Here is a 19,367-nt window from a genome sequence, read left to right on the forward strand (position 1 = left end):
CTACAAAAGTGCCTGGTGGACATTTTATGATTGAGCACGATTTCATGGGTGCTTTATTTAAAATGAACCTTTGTTTACAGTATTTAATACATTTAAAGCTGCCACCCTACACACACCTACCTGCATGTAAATCCCATTGAGCTCAATGAAAGTTACTTCTGAGTAATCAAGCAGAAGCGTAGGGCCGTTTTGCATAAACTTTATACAGCGGAACCTCAGTTTTCGAACGTAATCCGTTCCGGAAGACTGTTTGATTTTCAAAATATTTGAAAACCAAAGCATGCATTTCCGGAAGCATTTACTTACGGAAAACTCAATATGGAAGCCGCATGGCATGTTCGACTTCCGAAAAGCGTTCAAAAACTGAAACAGTTACTTCGGGGTTTTCAGCTTTTGAAAACCAAAGTGGTTACTTCCGGGTTTTTGGCGTTCGAAAACCAAAACGTTTGACTTATGAGATGTTCGAAAACTGAGGTACCACTGTACACATTAGCATACTAATATTTAGGGTTTTGCTGGTTTGCTGGTATACATCACTTCCATTCTGGCTCCTTCTTTATATTTATATTAAATTTATTTTTAAATTTATTTATAAATACGGTAATAATAATTATTATTACTAAGTTTAAAATAAAATAAAGAGAGTTATGTAATGGAAGGACATGGATGCACTGGGAATTATTCTTGCTGGTGCTCACCCAATCCCCCACCCAGCAAAAAAAAGAGCTACATGAGCACTCCTTTGATTCAAAGGCACAAGAAAATAGCGCTCTGCTAATAATAATAGTTTTTAAAGACTTTTAATGTCACCAAATAGTGTGCCTTGTGTTAATGATGCTGCAAGCACTATATGATACATGCCAATTAAAATGTGGTGGGTTTTTTTTTTGGGGGGGAGGGTGTTGTTTTTATTTTGGTTATGGATTTTGTGGTTTTATATTTTGATTTTCTTCTGTGAACCACCCTGAGACCTCCGGGTATAGGGCAGTATATAAATTCAATTAATCATCATCATTACCATCCTCCTCCTCCTCACATAACCATATTCCACACAGCACTCACTCTCTCATAGATCCACTAGTTGGGTAGTTGGGTGACCAAAATATTGTAGTTATTTTCTTGGGTACAGATGGCAGATTGGCAACTAAAAAGGGCCGCTCCCGACTAGGGCTCTTCTGCGGGTGTATTCTGCAACTACTCACTGATGCAATGCCTTCTGCTTGTGCAACTGGGCTTCTTCCTCTCCCCCTGCAAGCCCTTTGCAATTGGCTGGGGGGGGGGGGTGTAAGAGGAGAAGAGGAGGGATTGTTCCATCTGGTAAGCTGAAACGCTTGTCTGTCCCTGTCCCCCCAACAGCCATTCAGAATCTGTATTGTCCCACCTGAAGGTGTTTCTATCAATTATATAAAGTGTGGTGGAAAATGGCTTTTAAAGATGAGCTATGAAACATCACCACAACAAATGCCCTTGTAACTCTTCCCACTTTCTCTCTCTGGTTTTTGCGATTAAATAGGTCCAAGATTAGGGACCAGTCTGAAACGGTGTTCCTGTGCAATAACGAATACTACCTCAAATAGTAATTCTGCATTGATTTTTCACATCAAAACAGGAGAAATGCCAGCTTATAGAAGGAAAGGGAGCTCAACATCAAAAAAACGAAGATCATGGCCACTGGTCCCATCACCTCCTGGCAAATAGAAGGGGAAGAAATGGAGGCAGTGAGAGATTTTACTTTCTTGGGCTCCATGATCACTGCAGATGGTGACAGCAGTCACGAAATTAAAAGACGCCTGCTTCTTGGGAGAAAAGCAATGACAAACCTAGACAGCATCTTAAAAAGCAGAGACATCACCTTGCCAACTAAGGTCCGTATAGTTAAAGCTATGGTTTCCCCAGTAGTGATGTATGGAAGTGAGAGCTGGACCATAAAGAAGGCTGATCGCCAAAGAAGTGATGCTTTTGAATTCTGGTGCTAGAGGAGACTCTTGAGAGTTGCATGGACTGCAAGAAGATCAATCCTATCCATTCTGAAGGAAATGAGCCCTGAGTGCTCACTGGAAGGACAGATCCTGAAGCTGAGGCTCCAATACTTTGGCCACCTCATGAGAAGAGAAGACTCCCTGGAAAAGACCCTGATGTTGGGAAAGATGGAGGGCACAAGGAGAAGGGGATGACAGAGGACGGGATGGTTGGACAGTGTTCTCGAAGCTACCAGCATGAGTTTGACCAAACTGCGGGAGGCAGTGGAAGACAGAAGTGCCTGGCGTGCTCTGGTCCATGGGGTCACGAAGAGTCGGACATGTCTAAACGACTAAACAACAACGGAAGGAAAGGGGAAGGGGCAATGGTCAATGAATGAAAGGAGAGGTGGTGGGACTCACCTCTTCTTCCCTGGGTGAAGATGTAATAACATTTAGTGAATTAATGGAGAGATACCAGGGTTCTCATATTACTATGTTAGTCACTTTCCCTGCACGTTTTCCAACTATTTCACAGACATTATCTCTGAAATCCTTAACAGCAACCATGGGATGTATGACTGGTTAGCCGCCGCAGTGATTCCATGTTAAGAGTAGCAACCCGGTTCAGTGTTTGACAAAGAATGAAGAGGCCCAGATTCGAAACCAGTGTGTCTTAGTGGTCAGAGTGCTGGATCAGGACTGGCCCAGTCATTATCTCTCAGCCTAACCTCAAGTGTGCACATGCCCTTGGATCTTGAGCGAAGGTTGGCTAAATATTGTTATCTAATAAAGTGCACGCTCAAGGAACTCTCATTTCTACCAAACTGTAGACATATTCAGGGACAGTTCATATACATGTGTGTGTTATTTGCGCATGCGTGTGTACACATTTTCAGTGAGAACGTTTCTCAAACTGTGGAGGTCTCCTGGCCCCTGAGCAGGTAGTAGGCACCCAGGGGAAGAGCGAGGACTCCTCCAGAGACACAGCCAACCTGTAGTTGATTCCCAACAGCTGAGGTGCAGCACAGCAGACATCAAACCTATGCTAACAAAGGCAGGTGACGTAAGGGAGGAGCTCCTGCCGATGTAAATGAGAAATAGAGCTGTCATCAGAATACTGCTGACAATGTACTCCAAACCTCTGGATAACCGCACCCAGCGGTTTCATGTAAATGTTAAACAACATGGGGGATAGGATTGAGCCCTGCAGAACACCCCATTGAAGGTTCCATGGGACTGAAAAGTATTCCCCAAGCAACCCCCTGGGAGCAACCATCCAAGTAGGACGGGAACCACCGCAAAGCGGTGCCACCCACCCCTAGTTCAGGGTCGCTCCAGAAGGATAACATGGTGGATGGTATTGAAAGCTGCTAAGAGGTCAAGAAGAATTAACAGGGACATGTTTCCCAAGTCTCTCTTGTTATGTACTGAGTTGAATAGGATCCAAACTGCAGCAGTCTGATTGGTCCTAGAACAATAGGATCCAAAATGCAGGAGCCTGATTGGTCCTAGAACAATAGGATTCATAATGCAACAGTCTGATTGGTTGGCAGGAACCACCCAATCATGCTCCAGATAGAAGTGAATCCACAACCTGATTGGCTTACAGTAGAATTCCGGAATTAGCCAATCATGTGCAGCCCACTGTGTAAATAATGTATATAAAGCTGATACCTTGAGGGGACTTTCATTCATTCCTCCTCAAAACTATGAGCTGAATAAAGAGCATGAAATCACTTTGCGACTCTGAGTATATTTCATCTCTCTTGACAGAGGTCATTTTATCAGAGCAGTTTCTGTGCCAAAACCAGGCCTAAACCCCAACTGAAGTGGATCCAGAAAATCAGTTTGAAATATACTCGGAGTCGAGAGTGAATTTCATGCTCTTTATTCAGCTCATAGTGGTGAGGAGGAATGAAAGTTCCCCCAAAATATCTGCTTTATATACATTACACAATGGGCTGCACGTGATTGGCTGATTCCGGGATCCTCCTGTAGGCCAATCAGGTTGTGGATTCACTTCCATCTGGAGCTGGATTGGGTGGTTCCTGTAGACCAATCATACTGCTGCATTGTTCTAGGACCAATCAGACTGCTGCATTTTGGATCCTATTCAACTCAGTACATAACACAGTTTCTCCCAAAAGCGCATGGATCTGGTCTGCAACCACTTGCTCCAGAACCTTGCCCAGGAAAGGGAGATTAGCAACTGGCCGGTAGTTAGGTTTTCTTAATCCAGGGAAGGTTTCTTAAGGAGTGGTTTTACCACTGGCTCCTTCAAACAGGCAGGGACCACCCCCTCTTGTAAAGAGGCACTGATTACCTCCCTGGCCCAACCAACTGCTCCCTCCCTGCTGGTTTTGATCAGCCAAGAGGGGCAAGGGTCCAGGGTGCAAGCGGTTGCCCTGACCAATCTGAGCACCTGGTCCACATCCTCAAGCCTTACCAACTGAAACTCATCCAACACAACAGGACTGGACACCCCATGAGATTCATCTGCTATAACAGTAGAGTCAAGGTCTTGGTGGATGCAATTTTATCCTCAAAATATTTTGCAAACGAGTCACAGCGAACTACTGTTGGTTCTACCACCTGCTTTGGGCCAGCCTGAAAAAGGCCGTGAAAAACTCGGAAAAGCTCTGCCGGACAACATACAGTGGTACCTCAGGTTAAGTACTTAATTCGTTCCGGAGGTCCGTTCTTAACATGAAACTGTTCTGAACCTGAAGCACCACTTTAGCTAATGGGGCCTCCTGCTGCCGCTGTGCCACTGGAGCACGATTTCTGTTCTCATCCTGAAGCAAAGTTCTTCACCTGAAGCACTATTTCTGGGTTAGTGGAGTCTGTAATCTGAAGCGTCTGTAACCTGAAGCGTCTGTAACCTGAGGTACCACTGTAATGAGGATGCAATGGAGACAGCAAAGTATGCCTTCTTTGCTGTCTTTGCTGCCACTGGGTAGGCTTGATAATGAGCCCTTACCAGTGTTTGGTTGCATTCATTCGGATCTTTCCTCCATTTGCCAGGAAAGCCAGGATGGCATAGGAGCTGGAGTACTGAACTCAGGGGACTCGGGTTCAAATCCCACGAGGTGTCCGACCTTAGGCCTCATCTACTCCTCGAGAGCTGTTGTCAGGATGAAATGGGCGAAGAGGATCGTGTACACCTCCTTGCGCTGCTGAAAGCTGGTAGGAAAATATAATGGCTAAAGAAGGCGGCCCAAGGGCATACGCAGAGTGCACCTCTCTCTGCACCGAATAATTACAGAGCTCTTCGCACACAAATAGGGATTCGTTCCCAGCCCTCACCCCCCAAAACCCCCCAGAGCCGGGGCGGTTTTGAATGGGAAAATCCTCGGAGCAAGGCGGCCCTTTATGCTTTCTCTCGTTCGCACGCGCGCCGATGGGGCTGCGCCCGCCTTCGGCCACCCGGCCGCGCATCTTCCGCGAGGGCCGCCCGCGGGCGGGCTCCGTCCGGCCCTTCCGCCCCCCGCCGCGGCGCCGGCGCCTCCCGCGTGGCTCTGCTCGTCGGGCTCCGGCCCAGCCTCTCTCGCTCGCTCGCTGGCTGGCTGGCTGCCCCCGCCCCGCTTCCCTTCCTCCCTGCCTTCCCTTCCCCCGTTTTGTTTTGTGCGGCGACTCCGGGAGCGTGACGGAGGAGGCGCTCAGAGCAGCGCTTATGCAACCGGCTGACCTACTAACACACATTCGCCGGGCGAAGGAAGGAGGGCGGCGGCGGCGGCGGCGCTGGGCGAGGAGGCAGGCGCTTGGCGGGGCGAGAGGAGCGCGACGGATCCCTGGACGCGGCCGCTTCTTCCCAAAGAGGTACCGGGGCTCGGGGCGCGTCTGCGATTGCGGGATCCGGGGCGCGGAGCTCCCGCCCCTCCCCCGGCCAGGGCGGCGGCGGCGGCGGCTCCTGGGTCTCTGCTCGCCGGGCAGAGAGAGAGAGAGAGAGAGAGAGAGAGTCGCGGCGGGTGCATGTGCGTGCGCGCTTTGTTTGTGGGAACGGTGTCTTGCGTGCAGCGAGCATGTGCAGCTTTGTTTTGGGGGCTGCGTTTTTGTGCGTATGTGCCCAGCAGCCCGCCCCCTCCCTGCTCAAAGCAAAGCAAAGCAAAAGCTCGCGGGGACGCACAATGCAGCCGGAGAAGTTCTCCTGCACAGCCACTCGCGTTCTTGGTGTGAAGTGGAGCCGCGCGCGGCGCGGGGAAGATCCGCTTGCGCGCAACTCCCCCGGCTGGTCTGTGCGCACACGCGCGCCCCGGCTCGCGCGCGGAACAACACTAGCAAGCCTGCGAGTGGGCCTCCACTCCTGCCCAGCCTGACCTACTTTTTGGGGGGGTGGGGAAGGGCGCGAGGGTTTTGTGTGTCTGTGCGAGGCAGCCAAGAACCCTTTGACATGAAAGAAATGAGATTGGGGGAAGCTTGCTTTCGGGAGAAGATCGGTTTATCACCAGAGCCGGGAAGACGTCGTGGTGTGTTTTTGCTTGTTGCTGCTGTTCCAGTAAAATAATTTGGGCATTCTGATGCACACGGGTTAAACTTGCACGGGTTTGTTTGCAGCTGAGCTTCCCGCCTCAGAATATAGCGGAGTGCCTCTGAGCATGTGCAGGGTCGCTGTGCCACACTGTTGAGGAAGCATAGAGCGATGCATGGCACCCGCGTGAAAGTGGGAGGGAAGAAGCTGTTTAAGGCGTGTCTAGCTGAAGAGAGTCACTTTCCAAACAAGCTAGCGCTCTCTCTCTCTCTCTCTCTCCAAATGAAGTCCTCTACCTGACCACAGGAATGTAGGTAAGGAAGTGTGTAATCTGGCGACTGGTTAAGGCAGCACAGTCAATTTCTCTCCCGAACCCCCCCTCCAGTATTTAAACTTGCCACTTGCACAACTCCGTACCCACACAAACAAAACCTTGCACCCTCTGTTCTGCAGGGGGTGGGCAGAAAGAAGGTTGGTTGCCTGACCCCCTGGCCAAATGATGGGACAGCAGCTTGTGCTTGTTACAGAGATTCTTGCCAAGAATAAGGAACTAGGTGATCTAGAAGTGCACTCCTTATCTCGTAACACAGATCACTTATGGCTTCACTGCAAGGTGATATTGAGCATGCTCTCGTGCTTTCTAAACTTAAAAATACAAAAGTGGACTCCAGGGATTTTAGTTAAAGAGAGAAAACCACACAGGGCTCTTCTTTGTTGTCTATGTACAGTATACTCTGCTAAAATTAAATTTCTGCATCAAGGTAAATCTAGATTCTGTACTGGGGGAATGCAGTATCCTGGAGGATTGTTGAAAGTACGTAACTCAAGTAAACCTCTAACATCCTGGAGGGATGCTGAATTTCCATCCCTGCTGTACATCTTGCCTAGCTCAGACTCATATTCAGGACTAAATAGTGTTCAAAAGGCAGCGTATCAGCTTTTGAGTTACACAACATGTTGCTTAGTCTAGATGGTGATTTCCCTTCCTTTCAAAAAGAGGGAAGAATATGTTTCTGTTCATCTTCTCCGCAAGTAGAAGTATTATTTCCTTTTAAAACACTTTCTTAACTATCCAGTCACAGGAAGAGTTGTGTGTAACTCAAAAGCTCACACGTTGCATTAGAAGCACTGATTGTGTAATGGACAGTATTGCTCTGATTGTGATCTTTGCTGAGAGGGCTGAGAGGGTCAGCTGATCTTAAAGTACAGCAAATTACTATTAAGAATTCACTTGCAATCCTCTTCCCACACAAAGATAAACACACCGCCTGCAGATGTGTGTTCATGTGCATTCACAAGTACAAATGGATAAATATATTTAAGGGTTTGAGATGGGAGTTTGTGGATAGGAATCTGTGACAAAATCACCCTATTTACCCCATCCTAATTAATAGCTACCACCTAGATCCATGCTAACCTTCACTGCTGTAGCTTATCACCCCCTCATTTCTTTTAAAGCATGCACTGAAAGCTTATAAAAAGCCCATAGCCATCCTGATTTCATAGAAACACAGAATTGTAGAGTTGGGAGGGGCCCAGCGGATCATCTAATTCCGTTCCCAGCAATGCAATAATTTTGAGCATGGCAATATTTGTGGTGTCCCTCCTCCAAAGCGCTCAGGACACCCCCAACATAACCACCTCATAAGGTAGGCTGAGTGCGCATCTGGCCTGAGATCAATCTGTGAGTAGGACTTGACCGAGGTCTTGGCAACCTGCGTCTGCCACTATCCTGCTCTCTAATCCAGGTCAAGTGAAACCTTGATCACATAACCTGGGTGGAGTTGGCTGGCTAGTTAGAGTTGGTAAGAAGTGCTCAGGGCTGCTGAGTGGAACCTTCAATTCCCTGGGTGGAGTCACAGTGCAAACAGCATCAGTTGTGTACGTTCCATTTGCAGGATATACAGTGGTACCTCGGGTTACATACGCTTCACGTTACAGACTCCGCTAACCCAGAAATAGTACCTCGGGTTAAGAACTTTGCTTCAGGATGAGAACAGAAATCGTGCTCCGGCTGCACAGTGGCAGCGGGAGGCCCCATTAGCTAAAGTGGTGCTTCAGGTTAAGAACAGTTTCAGGTTAAGAACGGACCTCTGGAACGAATTGGGTACTTAATCTGAGGTACCACTGTACTTGCTTCCTTTCTTGTGCTTTGAGGGATTGACAAAGGAATCAGAGAGGTGTTTGGGCTGTCAAACCGCTAGATTTACCCATCTCCCTGCAACACACTGAGCACTGATCAGACTTCTTCAGTCTCTTGTTTCCCGTCTCCGACCACTAGTCAGCACTCCCCTCCCAGAACTCAGACTCGGAGCAAAGCATTCCTGCTCCCATCCTCCTTTACCACACCCTGTGCCCCCCCCCCCCGTGCCCTAAACATCAAGGCATCGGTTGGTTTCCAGAGCCAAACTCAATTACAGGCATCCTGAGTCATTTCAACAGCTATGCAAAACTTGTAACCCCAGTCGTGGCCAAGAGCTTAGGCTCCTGGGAGGAGATCAGTATGTTCCTTAGCAATGGAAACTCTGGACAAAGTCTAAGCAAGAGAGAGAGAGAGTGTACGTACGTGCTGTTGTGTAGCACGGAATGGCTTGCTTGCTGCCACATGCAAAGCCTCGCCCCAGAGTTGAGCAATCTTTGCTTTAGAAAGCCTTTCTGCACCCTTGAGGAGGCTCAGCAGGCCAAACACTCGCGTTCAGAGCAGCAAGGGGGAGGCGTCCGCAGGGAGGTGGGGATGGCAAAGTCAGTTGTGAAATCGGAGAGGATGGTGGCCAGTCAGCCACAGAGCAGAGCTTGGCTCTTGAGGTTGCCCGTAGGAAGAGTTGCTCTTTCACTGGCCCCTGCTTCTGTACGTCTAACAGCAGCTTGAGCTCCAGACACCATAAGTGATAAATCACCGCCTGGTGTGGACAGAGCTTTGCCTGCTAATGTTTACAGAGCAAAACTCATTTTAAAAAGCTCAGAAGCTTGTCCAGGCTGCCTTTCTCTTGCCCCCTGCTTATTGGGCAACCCACATCTTCTCCTGCACGGGCTGGAGCTGGTGGCAGTTGTGGCCCATCACTTCAGGGGAGCCCCAGTTGGGCAAGGCCTGGTTGCTGCCAGGGGCGGCTTGTGTCCGACTCCGCGGCCATTTGCAGGGCGCACCTGCTGCTGAGCGAGGCACCTCTTGTGACGGTCTCTTTCCCCTTGGGGTTCCGCTGTAGGGAACCTCAAAGCGTGTCTTGACCTACTTAGCCCTAACCACTACCTTTATTTGTTAATCATATTTGCATTGCACCTTTCAGAGGCCCAAAGTGATGTTTGTGTGTGTGGTGTGTGTGCATGTCCTGTTTTAACTCACCATGATCTGATGAAGGCCACTCAACGCCTGGAGGGCAGTGTGAATCCATGCTCCCCAGTCCATGCTCAGTACTTGATCCGTTCGGTATCTGGGGTGGAAATTAATCTTGGCGTAGGAGTGCCACTAGGGTTGCCATACTTCTGGAGTTTTCTGGACATAGCCAGTATTCAGCACCTGCATAGCTGTCAAGCGTCCCTTATTTGGAGGGACAGTCCCTTATTCCAGCGCCATGTCCTGCTGCTGTCCCTTATTGATGGATGTCCCCTAAATGATGTCCCTTAAATTTCAAAGGAAGCAGCTCCTCTCCCTCCTGCCTCCCTGCCGGCCAGGGAGGAGGGAGGGTCCAACTGTGTTGCTTGGCTGTGTTGCTCACCCAATAAGAAGTCTAAGAACGACGGGGGGTGGAGCTTGCATGCCTTGTGTGTGGCTAGTTAATGCAAGCTGAGGGGGTTTTTGAATGCTGGACGCCATTTTGTTGCACGTGCTGCTGCAAACTTTGCTGTGCAAAGCTAGGCCGGGGAGCCCTCTTAAGTTGAGGCTGCATAGGCCTTGTGGTACATGTGATTCAGATTCTATTCAGTTGAACCTCTGGTTACAAAGTTGGTTGGACAGTGTTCTCGAAGCTACCAGCATGAGTTTGACCAGACTGCAGGAGGACAGGGAGACTGGAGTGCCTGGAACAGGTGAGGCTGCAGGTCCCTTATTTTGGCTGCTGGTACCTTATTTTCAAATCTGTAAGTTGACAGCTATGCATCTGGGCGGCAAAAATTGCTGAAATATCCATGAAAATCTGGACACATGGCAGCCCATGTCTCTTTTTTGTTGAGATCAACAACTTTGGCCAAAAAAAAGCTCAGCAACTTTTATGCCCAGACTTTCCCTTTTTTAAATATGGCAACCCTAAGGACCACCTTCTTCACAAACTTACTCTTTAGCCTGTTTTTCCACCTGCTTTATTTCTATGTGTCAGGCTAGCTAATGGTGCTGTGGATTAAACCACAGAGCCTAGGACTTGCCGATCAGAAGGTCTGTGGTTCGAATCCCCACAACGGGGTGGGCTCCCATTGCTCAGTCTCTGCTCCTGCCAACCCAGCAGTTCGAAAGCACATCAAAGTGCAAGTAGATGAATAGGTACCACTCCAGCGGGAAAGTGAACGGCGTTTCCGTGCGCTGCTCTGGTTCCCAGAAGTGGCTTAGTCATGTTGGCCCCATGACCCGGAAGCTGTACGCCGGCTCCCTTGGCCAATAAAGGGAGATGAGCGCCGCAACCCCAGAGTCGGCCAAAACTGGACCTAATGGTCAGGGGTCCCTTTACCTTTACCTAGCTAAGACCCCAGAGCTCTCCCTCCACCTGCCAAAAGTGAAACCTGTAGCTTGATCTTTTCCTGACCCCCCCCCTCCCTTGTTGATGTTAAATAGTGAGGTTTTCTGCTTTACAACATTGTCATCTCCCCCACCCCATTGCACCGTCCCTGCAGCCCCATATTGTGTGATTGCCGCCTTTGTCTCTGTGCGTTTAACACACTGCCAGATGGGCAAAACATCAACAGGTACATTTCCCCCTATCGCTGTATTTTAAGGTATGGCTGCTAAATTTCTGCCTGCCGTGCTGCTTACATAATGCCTCGGTGGGGTGTGTGTGTGTGGAGTGGCAATCCTAGCGTGTGTGTTTAGAGATTTGATTATGCAGAATATTGCCTAGTGATGAGGAAGGGAAAGGGGAGGAGGAAGAAGAATTACAGTGGCTCATCTCCAACCCGGAGAGGAACAGAACATTCCTGCTTGGAAAGCAGACACTGTCATGTAATGTTACATCATTAAGCGGTTGTGGGAAGCCCTGCAGGGAGGGAGCAGAGAGGAGGGGATCTCATTTTGGAAGCTGCTAGTCACAGGGCTAAGCAAAGGGAGGAACCTGCAGAGCAAACAATATCAGCCACCTAAGGAAGAAGACTTGGGAAGGGTTATCTGCCACGGGCAGCCCAAAGTTACTCAGGAAATCTATGACAAGAATGGGGAATGTTGCTCCTGCCCTGGCTTGTCCTGTTTTATGGAGATGAAGTAGGAAAACCTAAGCTGCTGAATTTGTGTTGTGTTGTGCTGCTCTTACAGGCAGGGCAGTGAGGAAGTTGTTGACTGACAGCAGCTGTCAGAGCCGCTTCCCATTCCCTCTGCTTACAATTCCCCCTCTTTGTATCTGCTAACTGAGGATAAGCTTCAAGGTGGAAGATGAAGGGCAGATAATTGCTCCTGAACCAGCCTTCTCAGGAAGGCACAAAGTGGTGGCAAAAGGCCATTAAGTAATTAATTCTAGGCCTTAATTGACATGAACAACAAGTAAATCACCGGGCCCGGATGGCACCCATCTGAGAGTTCCCCAGGAACCCAAATATGAAATTGCTGGTCTTCCACCAAAAATAGGTAACTTGTCCATAATATCAGCCTCCACCTTTTAGGATTGGAAAGAGACCAAAGCAATACCAATATTTTTTTTTTAAAAAAAAGGAATGGGGGTTCTGGCAAACTGCAGGCTGGCTAGTTTAACATGTGTTCCAGGAAACTTGTGAAAAACTAGGACTCATCCAGGAAAGACAGTCAGACCGTCATATAGTCTGAAAGGCCTCAGCTCCTGTGGATCACTAAGATTTGGCATCCCCTTCCCTTAAATTTGGCAACGTAACGTTCTGTAAATCTTATCCACACTTTCACTGAAATTGAATCCTGTAACACTGAATTTGGGAGGCTGCGTTCTAAGTGGTGTGCAAACTTGCTTACTTGTGTGTCTGCATTGATTACTGCTCCTTCTCTTCACGTTGTGCGTTTTGTCGTCTAGTAGAGGAGAAACAAGAGCCCTTTACTTCTCCTGTTCTGATCCAGAATATTTTTCATTGCAAGCACCCCCTTTCCCTCTGAGCTGGACCATCTCAGTTCCTTAAGGCTCAACCTCTTATCTGATGGTTGCAACTTTTAGTAAGCTGGAAGCCATTTCTCCCTAGCCTCACACATACGTGTGACATGACTTTGGCTATTTGTGAGTGGCAAAGCACTCTGCCCATGCTCAGATGCACTTCCGAGTTAATTTGCTTGTTTGTTTCTGATCTTCTACTTTTTATCCGTGTCAAATGAATCTGCATTTAAAAGTTTTATTTGGTTTTACTCCAGAAGTATTCCAGCACATCTCGCCATAAGTCAAGGGCTCTGGCTGTGTATCCATCCTGGGATATGACCTCCTTTGCAGGCTGTAAGCCTCGCTGCCCCAGGGAGGTGACGCAGACTGGGAAGTAGGTCATGCCTCTGCTCATGCCCCAGCTCGCTGCATCCTGGTTGCACACACCCAGCCCATCCTGCTGGCAGCTCCACGTGCCACCAAGACATGAGGCCAGAGCCCATAGGCGGGTCAGGGTGTGGGGTTTGGGTTGTTTAGCTGGAAAATTATTTTCTTGACTTGACCCAGAATGAGAAATAAATGCATGGGTCAAGGAAAGAGTTGAAGGAGAAGATGTGGCCCAGGAGCAACTGGGGTGAAGAAAGTAGTGCAGGAAGCTCAACAGATTTCAGAAATGTAGAGTTGGAATGGACTCCAGGGGTCATCTAGTCGAACCCTCTGCAGGAATCCTTTTGCACAACGTGAGGTTCGAACCCATAACCCTGAGATTAAGAGTCTCATACTCTACCAGCTGCACATTAGCCTTCATATCCTTTCAGCTGGATAGTGTTTGTTTGTTTAAAGCATTTTTGACCTGTTCTTTCAGCTGAAAAGGCTTAAGTACAATCAGTAGCAAGACAGCCCCTGGCTTCAGGTTTATATTCCAAAAGACATGGCACACAAGGAAAAAGGGATGGGGAGGGAGGAGGGGGAAAGCAAGCTCAGGCACCCAGGTACAGTTATTGCGCCAACCAGCTGGGATGAAAACAGGCAAAATAACATCTGAAAACCCTGGCTCCAAACTCCCATCATTTAAGTGAACACGTCCTAATTTATATAGTCACATAGGAAGCTACCTTATACAAAGTCAGACCGTTGTCTGTACTGTCTTGCAAAGGCCCTCCTGTGTTTCAGGCAGGGGTCTAATAATAATAATAATAATAATAATAATAATAATAATAATAATAGAATTTATATACCACCCTATACCTGGAGGTCTCAGGGCGGTTCACCGAATCAAATCAAAATATAAAACAAAAAAATACATAATCAAAATAAAAACAACAACCTAATAACGCCCCCCCCCAAAAACCCCCGCCACATTTTAATTGGCAGGTATATAGTGCCTGCAGTACCATTAGCAACAAGGCACACTGACACTCATTTGGTCCGCAGTTGGGGTGGTAAGATTTGGTGACGAGCTGCATAGCAGAGTTTCATATCTGATCGTCAAGGGATCTTGCGGCTTTGGATTGTGTCATATTTTCCATTTATTTTTGAAGGGAGGGGGAGAATAATAGAGATCTGCTTTTTTTAAAATACTCTTTTTAGCACAAATTGCTTTTATGAAATATGAAACACCCCCACTTAACGTTCCCCCCCCCCATGATTTGGCCAGTGAATTCTAGTTCCTTCCAGTCTGTTCATATGAAACAAATAAAGCTTTTTTCCTTAAAAGAAAAAGGGAAATGTTTACACAGCGCCCTGCCTAAGCGATGGTGCTCCCATTGCTTCCTCTATAAAAATTATGCGTGTCAGAAAAAAAAGTTGTGCTTCATTAAAGAAGCCCAGAGCAGCAGCCAAATGAGCAAACCACGTCTGGGGTGTGTGCCCTGGTGGGATATTCTCCCCAGCCCCAGCTGTGGGCAAATGGCACAGCAACATGCCAGTCACATTGAAGGCTGCCCTGGACAATGCCCTAGTTGTTTGCAACCTCCTCCTGCTGCAGCTCCACGTAATATCTCCCCCTGCCTCCCTGCCTCTATTGTTTCTTTGTGCAGAAACAGTTTCTAGGCCAGTAGGTTGTTGGCGCTGTGCCTGCGCTCTCTTTCTGGAGCTGTTGTGCAATCCATAATCATCAGACCTGTTTTGACTGCTTGGCTTGATAAATATTCAGTGTTTACTGACCTATATTCCTGCTGCTTGTGCCTGATGCGCGTAGATCACATGCAAAGGGAAAGAAGAGAAGGGGGGGGAGCGCCACCGCCATGGGGGAGCGTGCCACTACGTACACATGGCCCTGGCTTTCTCAGGGGAGGGGAGATGGAGCATTCCTCTGTATGTGTCATGGTGTCCAGGAGGAGTGGCGGCATCGCTTTTCCTTATACAACCTCCTTTGCCTGGTGGCTTGAGTCAAAACGGGGCCAGGCGACTGCTTGCCTTGGACCCATAGGTTTCGCAGATCGTATTCTCAGCCTGGCACTGTTCATCTCACACACACACACACACACACCGTAAGCCCTACAGCCAGAGCCTGGATGAGGTTGTGTGTGTGAGAGAGAAATGGGATTAGTTTTCCTGTGAGAGGGGAAAGAGAAAGCTCTTCTCAAGGTTTGTGAAATAACAGGCAGCTGTGCATGGACATGTTTGGGGATGGCACTGGAGTAAATGGAATACATCCCCTAGTTGTTGTTGTTTAGTCATTTAGTCGTGTCCGACTCTTCGTGACCCCATGGACCAGAGCACGCCAGGCACTCCTGTCTTCCACTGCCTCCTGCAGTTTGGTCAAACTCATGCTGGTAGCTTCGAGAACACTGTCCCACCATCTCGTCCTCCATCGTCCCCTTCTCCTTGTGCCCTCCATCTTTCCCAACATCAGGGTCTTTTCCAGGGAGTCTTCTCTTCTCATGAGGTGGCCAAAGTATTGGAGCCTCAGCTTCACGATCTGTCCTTCCAGTGAGCACTCAGGGCTGATTTCCTTCAGAATGGATCGGTTTGATCTTCTTGCAGTCCAGGGGACTCTCAAGAGTCTCCTCCAGCACCATAATTCAAAAGCATCAATTCTTCGGCGATCAGCCTTCTTTATGGTCCACTTCCATACATCACTACTGGCTTTAACTATACCTTAAATCCAGGTTGCAACCATTTCCTTGCTTTAAGGCCCCCCTCTGTGCTGCAAATAGTGTGCATTCAGCTCCCCTTCCTTAGCTTGGCGTGTGCCCTTTATATGTGCCATGCGCCCCTTCTATGTCCAGAAGTCGTTACAATGTGCAGTGCTGCCAGGGGCCCATGTAGCAGAAGACTGGTTTGGGTCGCATGCTTCAAGTAGGTGGGGATATGGTACACAGTGTGCGTTGACCAGCAAGCAGAACTTGTATATGTATATGCATGAAATCCTTTTTTGGGAGGGGGTGTTTGGGGGCTCCCCGAAGGGAGTGACCCGATGCATGTGTGACCCCACCCACTGTGTGCAAGCACTCATATTTCTGGAGGGAACTGGAATGTGGGGTGTGGCCCTTGTCTGCCAGGGGCTGTGGCACTGTTGCCTCAACCTGCTGGATTATGTAAATGGAGCCTGAGGTGTGTGACAGCACTGGGCAGAGATGTAACACCCTCCTTTTGTGTCCTTCCTCCTTAGGCGTTTCACTCCCTTCTGGGCCTGACGCAGCGGTTGCCACTGATTCCTTCATTTCCCACTGCGCCTGCCAGCCGGTAACATCTCTGCTCCTGCTGTCGGCCGGTGTCTGGATTCAAAGCCCGCAGGTCTTCCAGTGAATCATCTTCCGGATAGCAAAGAGTGACCAGAAAGTCTTCGATTGCCTGGGCCTCCAACCGAAAGAATTCCTGCTTCTCTGGGTGTCCTGGAAGATGCTCTCCTTGTGCTGGACAGTTCCCTTTGCACCGGTGGGAACTCGGAGCCCGTTTGACTGTTGCAGCTGGAGGACAGCGCAAGGCTATATTGTAAGTAGCGCCTCTGGCAGTACAGTTTGACAACAGCGTTGGGCGGAGGGTTCGGCAAGAAGTGCCCTTTCCAGCTTCAGCAATCGGAGGGTAAACGTCCAAAGGGCAGGCAGGCAGGGAGCACCTGAACGTTTGTGCCGAGGGATCGCCAGAGCTCCGCCGGCAACGCCATGGAGAGTCTTAACTCGCCCACGCTGTGTTCAGCAGGCAGCTTCCCTGGATTCCACCAGGACGGCATGATGCAGCGAGCCCGGGCGCTGAAGGGCAAGCCGAGTGCCAACTGCCGACGGAAGCGGGAATTTATCTCTGACGAGAAGAAGGACGCCAGCTACTGGGAAAAGCGCCGGAAGAACAACGAGGCCGCCAAGCGCTCGCGGGAGAAGCGCCGTTTCAACGACTTGGTCCTGGAGAACAGGGTGATGGCGCTGAATGAGGAGAACGTGCGGCTCAAGACGGAGCTCCTGCAGCTCAAGCTGCGCTTCGGCCTCATCAGCACGGCGGCCTTCATGGAGAAGAGCCAGCAGCTGAGCGCCGCCAGCGCCAACGCCATGGCCCACTTCTACGAGAGCAGCGACGGCAGCATGTACTCTGGCAGCTCTTTGTCCCGGGCGCATCACTCGGAGGACTCCTCCGAGACGGAGCAGTCGAGTCGGGACAGCGGCAGTGTGTCCGCGGCCAAGTATTCGTCCCGGGGCTCTCTCTCAGACATGTCGGACGGCTCGTCTCGGGACAGCCCCATGCCGCAGACGCTGGGGGAGGCCCAGGCGGTCAGCCGAGCCTATGGCGAGGCTCCTCCGCAGCACCACCCGGAGCCCAAGACCCCGGTTCCTCGCGGGGTCATCCTCTTCAGCGCCAATGGCTTCACCGCAGTGGCAGCCCCCCAGCCTTTGCTTTCGGAGCGGGAGGAGCGGGCAGGAGGACGCGGTGCTGGCGAGGCCCCCAAAAGCCCCTGCATGGAGCAGGAAGGCCACAGCCAGCGGGAGGAGCTGCCCCCCCACCCAGGGTACTGCACAAAGCCCCCCAGCTACAGCACGCCCAGCGGTTATTTGGAGGGGGATCTGCCCCAGGTGGAGCACATGAGGAAGGCTCAGGAGCCCCAATCCCCCTTTGAGGGCTACAGCAGCGAGGAGAGCGGGGAAGAGCGCAGCTGGGGCGGCTCGCCTGTTCCCTATCCGGGGCCGCTGGATGCCCACCCCGATGTCCGGACAGCAGCTCTCCCTCACAAGCTTCGCCTCAAGTGCAGGGCCCACAGTAGCGGCGTCCAAGAGCTGTTTCCCGGTCCTAGCGCTGTCCCGGCCGGCTGCTGTCAGGAAGCTCCTGTGGCACCGGACTGGGCCGGCGACCGGCCCGAGGAAATGTCAGCCCTGGTGCGGCAAGCGCTGCTCCTCAACGAGCCGCCGGCCACAGGGGGCGCCCTGGAGAGACTTTTGTGCCGCAGCTCCGGCATCCACTCGGACAACTCAGTGCCTAAGGACCTTGTCAGCCGGTGGGAGGAAGGTTGCCATGACGATGGGCCTCGGGCCACTTGAAGGAGGCTCGGGTGTGGGTAAAAGATGGTGGGCTTTTGTTTTTTAAACTGGGGTTTTGTATACGAGAGAAATTCTGCACGGCAGGATCAGCCTTGGATTTGGGGAGCGGAAGCGGGCCTTCGTCCACTCAGACCCCAGGGCCACAGGATCGAGCAGAGGGATCGTGACCTGGCTGGACTTGAAAGGGGTCTCATGAGAAGGCAGGCTGTGGAGCTACTGAGAAGTTGGTGGGCCTCCCTGCTTGGATGGGCCAGGGATTCAGCACGTGGAGGGAACCTGTCTCTAAGCTCTGCTGGCTGTCCAGTCAGTCCCTGCAAGGATATTGTTACTTGAGCTGATTTTGGGGCATCGAGCTCCATGGAGATGTTGGCATCTAATCCACCCTTCGCTGGTGCCGAGGCTCCTGGGTAGCCTCAGCTGGCACAGCTGGTGGTTTGCCAGGGACTGCATCATCTTCTGAGTCAGGAACTGCTTGGTTGGACAGAAATATTTGTGATTTTAAATACTAAAATAAATGTGCAGAAAATTTCAAGAAATGCTGAGGAATTGCTGAGTATTACTTGGGAGTGGAAACAGATTAGCATAAAAGGGATGTACAACACTGGTGCCTTATCTTTCAACCAGGGCAGCCAAATGTACAGGAAAGGACTGTGTTTTGTCTGTTTACATATATTTATACGGTGTGTCACCATCCAACATCCACCAGGTGGCTAAATCCATAGTGCCCCGCACCCTCCATTGAAGTAGTGAATTTGAACTGTCCATCCTAAAAGATGCATATAAGAACAGCATAAGGCCGATAACTTATTCTTCATAAGCCTGGCAGAGTAAGAAAGTCTTAACCTCATTTCTCAAAATCCAGCAGGGAGTATGACTAGGCCAAAGCTTTCCCCTAGATTGCTGCTGCCACAAATGGCCCTTCTCCTCTGCTCAAGGTCGGCCCTTTCCAAAGATCCTGCTGTCCAAGGAAGTTCATAAGGGAATTGCTGTGACCCCAATCCATGTGGAATTGTGAAAGTCAGCATTTAACATAGAAACAGGTAGTCAGGGCAGTTATTTCAGCCCACGTGTTAGGAATCTTGTAGGTACATCTAAGTTCAAAGCCTCATTTGGGAGGGCTTTGCACTGTGTGACTTGAATCATTTCGCCGCCTCTTGGAGGAACCAAAACCACACCTGGCTTTCTCCCTGCCAGTGAGTCTAGGACATAGATGCTGAAAGCCAGGCCCTGTGAATGTTTTGGATTC

At 50.0% G+C, this 19,367-nt stretch overlaps 1 protein-coding gene and 1 long non-coding RNA gene across 2 annotated transcripts; one reads left to right on the top strand and one right to left on the bottom strand.

The window, feature by feature from the left end:
- Positions 1-5,396: 5,396 nt before the first annotated feature.
- Positions 5,397-18,657, top strand: LOC310667593 (uncharacterized protein). The gene is made up of 2 exons (XM_083420277.1): positions 5,397-5,780; positions 16,270-18,657. Exon 2 carries the CDS (start codon positions 16,763-16,765, stop codon positions 18,119-18,121), a length of 1,359 nt encoding a protein of 452 aa, XP_083276403.1. The 5' UTR covers positions 5,397-5,780; positions 16,270-16,762; the 3' UTR covers positions 18,122-18,657.
- LOC310668052 lies at positions 10,531-13,796 on the bottom strand. Its single transcript, XR_014506582.1, has 3 exons — positions 11,091-13,796; positions 10,678-10,740; positions 10,531-10,643 (listed from the first exon to the last, which is right to left on the bottom strand). It is a non-coding gene; the product is annotated as an uncharacterized lncRNA (long non-coding RNA).
- Positions 18,658-19,367: the final 710 nt, after the last annotated feature.

The sequence above is a fragment of the Podarcis tiliguerta genome, assembly GCF_965153285.1.
Source record: "Podarcis tiliguerta genome assembly, chromosome: 17".
Lineage (NCBI taxonomy): Eukaryota > Metazoa > Chordata > Lepidosauria > Squamata > Lacertidae > Podarcis > Podarcis tiliguerta.

Bases quoted from the DNA above. Each gene is read 5' to 3' on its own strand.
- LOC310667593 (XM_083420277.1), top strand. From the start codon at position 16,763: ATGGAGAGTCTTAACTCGCCCACGCTGTGTTCAGCAGGCAGCTTCCCT.